The following is a 5,393-nucleotide window of genomic DNA, read 5'->3' as shown; positions in this document are numbered from 1 at the left end:
ACGTTAGGTTGGTCCAACGTTGGAAACATATTGGCACTTCTTGGCCCAATGACGGCCTGAGATTAACAGCGTGGTTCCAATATTGGCAGTGCCATTCTGGTTCCTGGCCCAATGTTGGCCTAAGGTTAACAGCGTGGCGCCAATATTGGCTGTGCCATTCTGATAGAGATCCAACGTTGGCCCACATTATACAGTCAGTAAACAATATTGGCTGTGCCATTCTGATAGAGATACAATGTTGGCCCACTTTACACAGTCAGTAAACAATATTGGCTGTGCCATTCTGATCGAGATCCAATGTTGGCCCACTTTACACAGTAGGTAAACAATATTGGCTGTGCCATTCCGATAGAGATCCAATGTTGGTCCACTTTACACAGTCATTAAACAATATTGGCACTGCCGTTCAACAAGGCGGGAATTATTGGACCAACTTTCGTATGGATTTGCCAATATGGGTTACTAGTTGGCTTTCTTTGGAGGACATTGGCCCGTAATAAGCTAATCTTCGCCTTGTCGGCTTTTAGTGCTCTACGACTTGCTGAGATTGAACAACGTGTTTTGAAAAATAACGCACTGATCACAGGCACACTGCGCAGGAACCAAAAATATGTTCTCCCATGTCAACTCCATGAATGGTACACCGCCATTATTGCACTTCTCTTTTACCGAAATGTGTCCCCTAAAGAGAAAAGCCAGTGTACCACTTGCCTGCGCATTGTATTTTTTGCATGTACGCTCCGCTGCTTTAGTGGGTCAGGATTTTGAGGAGAATCGAGAATTACAGTGCCTCAGAGCTGATGGAACCGTTTTATATTGCATCGAGATGGAGCGCATATGCATTAGTGAAACTATTGTTTGTTTGTTTAGCATGCATGGCATGTTGCGGCGACATCATGCTCCTATTCTAATATATTTGTTTGTTCGTGCATGTGTAGTAAGCTCCTTGTATGAATGCCCCTGACAGCAAAAAAATTAATTGCACGTTTTGGCATTTGCGTGTCAACAACCTTTGTCTTTGACTTTAGTAGGCGCATTCCGGATTTTTTTTTTCGGCCTAGCTTTCCGTCCTTCAGCCCCCCCTTGCCTCACCCCCACGCACCCAGGTGAGCCTGGTCAATGCTATCAGTCAAGCGTTCAGACAGCCATAAGCTGCTGTGTCGAATTGGGTGCTCTCGGAAGCATGGGGGAAAGCGGCGGGGTCACTATTGTCCTCCTTGTCGCCCTCCATCGCTGCCACCCGAAAACCCGTTCGGGCTAGGTCCAGCGGGGGAAAGTGGCGTTTACGCCGTATTCTTCTGTCAAGGATTGATGGTGGGGTAGTTCGCACTCTCCGAACCGGAGGGGATGGGGCGACAACAAACCCACCCCGCGTGCGTTTAGTGAGGGTTCGACTGCTGACCGGCAATAGACGAGTTGCAAAACAAAATTCGTTGCAGCGCCATCTGTACTTGCGTACAGGAAGCAGCCAGCGGCCGCCATTGTGCATGAATAGTCGTGTGCGTTTCGCCCGTTCGGTACACGCGTGATACCGGCTTGGCGTACTGAATCGACGCTTGTGGCGAACTCATCCCTTTTCGTGCTGTTGTTGGGCGACTGTGACCTGGAGTCATGCCAGTTAACTGCTGTGTGCCACTGTGCACGCAGTTTGGTGGCTTTGACAAGTCTGGAGAAAAGGTAAGTCCCTTCTTGCTGCGTCGCACCTCCGTCGTGTGCTTGTCAGGCAGTAGCTTGTTTATGTAATTAAGCATGTTTTTACTTATTTTAATGGCTAGACATGTAGCTTGATTCATCTATAAGTGATCTCGATACGGTTTAGCGATGAAATTATTAAGTAAATACCTTTAAAAACCTGAAACTTTTTGCGGTTTGTGGGATGCGGCACGATATTTACCGGACGCCGTCACACGGTTTTGACCACTTGTCTCCCTAAGCAAAGGGCTATATCGTTGTGTTACGCTGTAAAGGGAACGTTTTGAGATCGTGCTGTGCGCGCATGCCATTCTTTAAGGGCGGAGGCCATTTGTGGTTTGGCACAGCTCTGCGAATGCTTATGTCGAAACACCGTCTGCGCCGTTTATGTTGGTAGCGAAACACATCCGGTTTGCGATGTTCGCAGGCAGTACTTGTGCCGTGTGATATGGTCAAGCAAGACAACTAAGTGTGTGTGGACCGACGATGTCAGACATAGCCGTGCATTTCGCCTGACGGCTGCATTACTGTGCACACGCACTTTTAGTCGAGCCCTGTATGCATGTCAAAACATAATTTCGCGTTTTATTTCGCTATAAAGTTACTTTATCTGCCTTCATCAAAAAAAAGACAGATTCTGGTCCGTTGTCGTAAAGCCCTACGCATATAAGTACCTGAAATCGATAAATTTGTAACGGTGCAGCCATGTGCGTAGACCTCGGTTGCGCAGATTTGTCGAGTGTTTGAAACCTTGTCTTGCATGGCATCGTCAATTCTTTGTTTTAAGAGAGCGCGTTGTTGAGATATGTCCCAATCAAGGCAGAAAGTGTTCTGAATATTGACTTTTATTCACAGGTGTCATACCACAGATTCCCAAGAGACCAGGACATATACAAAAAGTGGATTGCAGCCATCAGGCGAGATGAAGGCCCACTCTTCACAGTTTCGAAGGCCACCAGGGTCTGCTCTCTCCACTTTCTTAAGAGTGACTTTGTTGCTAATGTTGCTAATGGTTACCGACACTTACACCAGTCTGCTGTGCCATCCATATTTTTATTCAAGTAGCCAAAGCCATCGAGGAAACCACCAGCTCAACGGGCACCACTTCAGAAAGTTGCATTATCAAAAAGGAAGTGTAATGGTAATGTTCAAGGGCTTTTCACTACAGGACAAAAGGTAGACACCTGTATCGATAACCGAGCAGATGACAAGGAAAACTCAGCAGATGGATGCAACAAAAATACATTCAGTGAAGGCACTGACGTCTTCAATGTTGAAGATACGGGCTCCACTTCGCTTCCTGACAAACCGCAACAGTCACCAGAAGAACCAGCCTCTGGAAGTATTTGTGCATGCAGAGAAAATATTTCTGCCCTAGAGCAGGAGCTGGCTGCAAGCAAAGCAAGCGGAGCAGATACAGAAGCTGAAAATCATCACCTGAAGCTGCAAGTAAGCTCTTTAAGAAAAACTATTGCTGACCTAGAAAATAAACTTGCTGCAAGCAAAGCAGCCGAAGCAGAAAATCAGCGCCTGAAGCTGCAAATAAAGGCACAAAATAATGAATTAAAGCTGCTTCGCACAGAGCTTGTCACTGCACAGAAAAATATTGAGAAGCTGGAAGAATTGCCTCCATTTGGAATTCAAAGATTCAAGGACAACAATGATGACATTGAGTTTTACACTGGACTGCCCAGCTATAAGCACTTCTGTGCTCTCATGCATCTCCTTGATTTTGGGGAAAATGGAGAAAACATTGCACGCAAGCGTACGAGGAGCGGGCTAAGAAATGTTGAGTGTAGTGGTCGGCGACACAAGATTGGTATGGAGAATCAGCTCTTTCTTGTGCTTGTTAAACTTCGAGTTGGCTTATTTCACAGACACATCGGCCACTTGTTCAACGTCTCCATCAGCACAGTGTCAAGAATTTTTTCCACAGTGCTTGACTATATTTATTTGCAGGTAACAGAAATGACAACATGGATATCACGACAAGCTATTGATGCTGCCATGCCATCTGCTTTCAAGGAAAAATATCCATCAACGCGTGTCATCTTGGATGCCACTGAGATTAGATGTGATGTGCCAACATCTTTCGTCACGCAATCACAAGTCTATTCCTCGTACAAGTCTACCCATACGTTCAAAGCACTCGTAGGCATATCCCCTCATGGAGTACTGACTTTTGTTTCCGAACTATTTACTGGGTGTACGTCTGACAGAGAGTGTGTGGAGAAGAGTGGATTTTTAGACCTGAAGTTTGACACAGGTGACTCAGTCATGGCTGACAAGGGATTTAAAATAAAAGACCTGCTACAAAGCAAGAAAGTTATGCTGAACATTCCACCCTTCCTCATGCATGGGCAATTTACTCCCGCCGAAGTGGAGGAGACTCAAGAAATTGCAGCTATCAGGATACATGTGGAGAGGAAGATAAAGAAAATCAAGGGATATCACATTTTTGACCGGTCGATTCCAATCTCCCTTGTACCCTTAGCGAATCAGATGTGGGCCGTGTGTGCCTTCCTTACAAACTTCCAGCCATCACTTCTAAAAGAAGACACAAACTGATCGAATCCACAGTGTTCCTTAAAGACACTCATTTGCTAGTCATATGTCAATCCTCACTGCCTCGTGGTGCTGCCCTCCTCTTGTGTGCAATAAAATGTTTGCAGCCCTACTTGTCTTTTCGACATGCCATTTTTGCATTGTTTTCTGTATCACATCAGATTACAGTGCTCAACAGGTATGGCAGCAGTGTGTCAAAGTAAAAGTTGTCGAGCACCTCTCTGGCACTTCTCCATTCATTTTCATTAAATCTTATTCTTTCAATCAAAATAAAATCTCCTCCATAGACCACAAAGTCACCCCAGCGCAACTGCGATACACCCATCTGCCCAAGCAGTTGATGGTAATACTGGTGGTCCCTCTTCAGCTCTGGTACACCATCCCTGATTATGCTACAGAAATCAGTGTGTAGAAGGGCAGACGCCTTGTGGTCACGTAAAGAGTAGGGACACTTTATCTCCACTACACCATAGGATTGTTCTGTGGGGTCGTACACAATCCTGTCGGGCGACGCACCCAACCAAGGAAAAGCTGGGTTAACCAGCAATCCACAGGTGCTAACTGTAGGAGCATGGCCCAGACGGCGTAGAGCATCCTCGTAGCGTTGAGCAGCTAGCGACTCCATCTTGATGCCGTAACTGGAAAAATGTAACAGAAATAAACTTAGTGCAATGTTAGTTAAGCTACAATGTATAGCACAATTTTTGGATACACTAATGCCACTCTGTGGCATATATAATTTGTTCATGTGTTTACAAGGATAAAAAGAAAATACTAACTTGACTGCAGTAACTCTAGAAAGGTCTCTTGCAGCTGTGAGGTTCTGCAGGCCCTTAATAGTCCACTCCTTCCTATTCAGGACCGCACCAAACTTGGAAGATGTGACCCGAAGCCGGCGTTCCTGCTGCCATGTTGCACTTTTTGCCTGCTGGCGGCTGTCCTTTTCAAGTGTTTCAGCTGCCAATGGTGTCACACATATCTCCTGATGCAGGAAATAAATGTCAGACAGATATGAAAATTAAAAACATTGCATGTTTCCCTCGCTCCTCACGCTCAGTGCACACATTGGTCTAACGGATAAAGAGATGTACGTCTTAATATTTGTGGGGTTGCTAAAAATACAAAATATTACATCT

At 45.6% G+C, this 5,393-nt stretch overlaps 1 protein-coding gene across 1 annotated transcript; it reads left to right on the top strand.

Annotated features, from left to right (window-relative positions):
• The first annotated feature begins 1,492 nt into the window (after positions 1 to 1,492).
• LOC139057133 (uncharacterized) lies at positions 1,493 to 4,619 on the top strand. The gene is made up of 2 exons (XM_070534913.1): positions 1,493 to 1,677; positions 2,548 to 4,619. The coding sequence occupies exon 2, from the start codon at positions 3,409 to 3,411 to the stop codon at positions 4,258 to 4,260; it is 852 nt and encodes a 283-aa protein (XP_070391014.1). The 5' UTR covers positions 1,493 to 1,677; positions 2,548 to 3,408; the 3' UTR covers positions 4,261 to 4,619.
• The last annotated feature ends 774 nt before the right edge of the window (positions 4,620 to 5,393 follow it).

Source organism: Dermacentor albipictus, chromosome 1 (genome assembly GCF_038994185.2).
Source record: "Dermacentor albipictus isolate Rhodes 1998 colony chromosome 1, USDA_Dalb.pri_finalv2, whole genome shotgun sequence".
Taxonomy (NCBI): Eukaryota; Metazoa; Arthropoda; class Arachnida; order Ixodida; family Ixodidae; genus Dermacentor; species Dermacentor albipictus.
The sequence above is the reverse complement of the archived record's forward strand: the minus strand, read 5'-3'. Positions and strand labels throughout refer to the sequence as shown.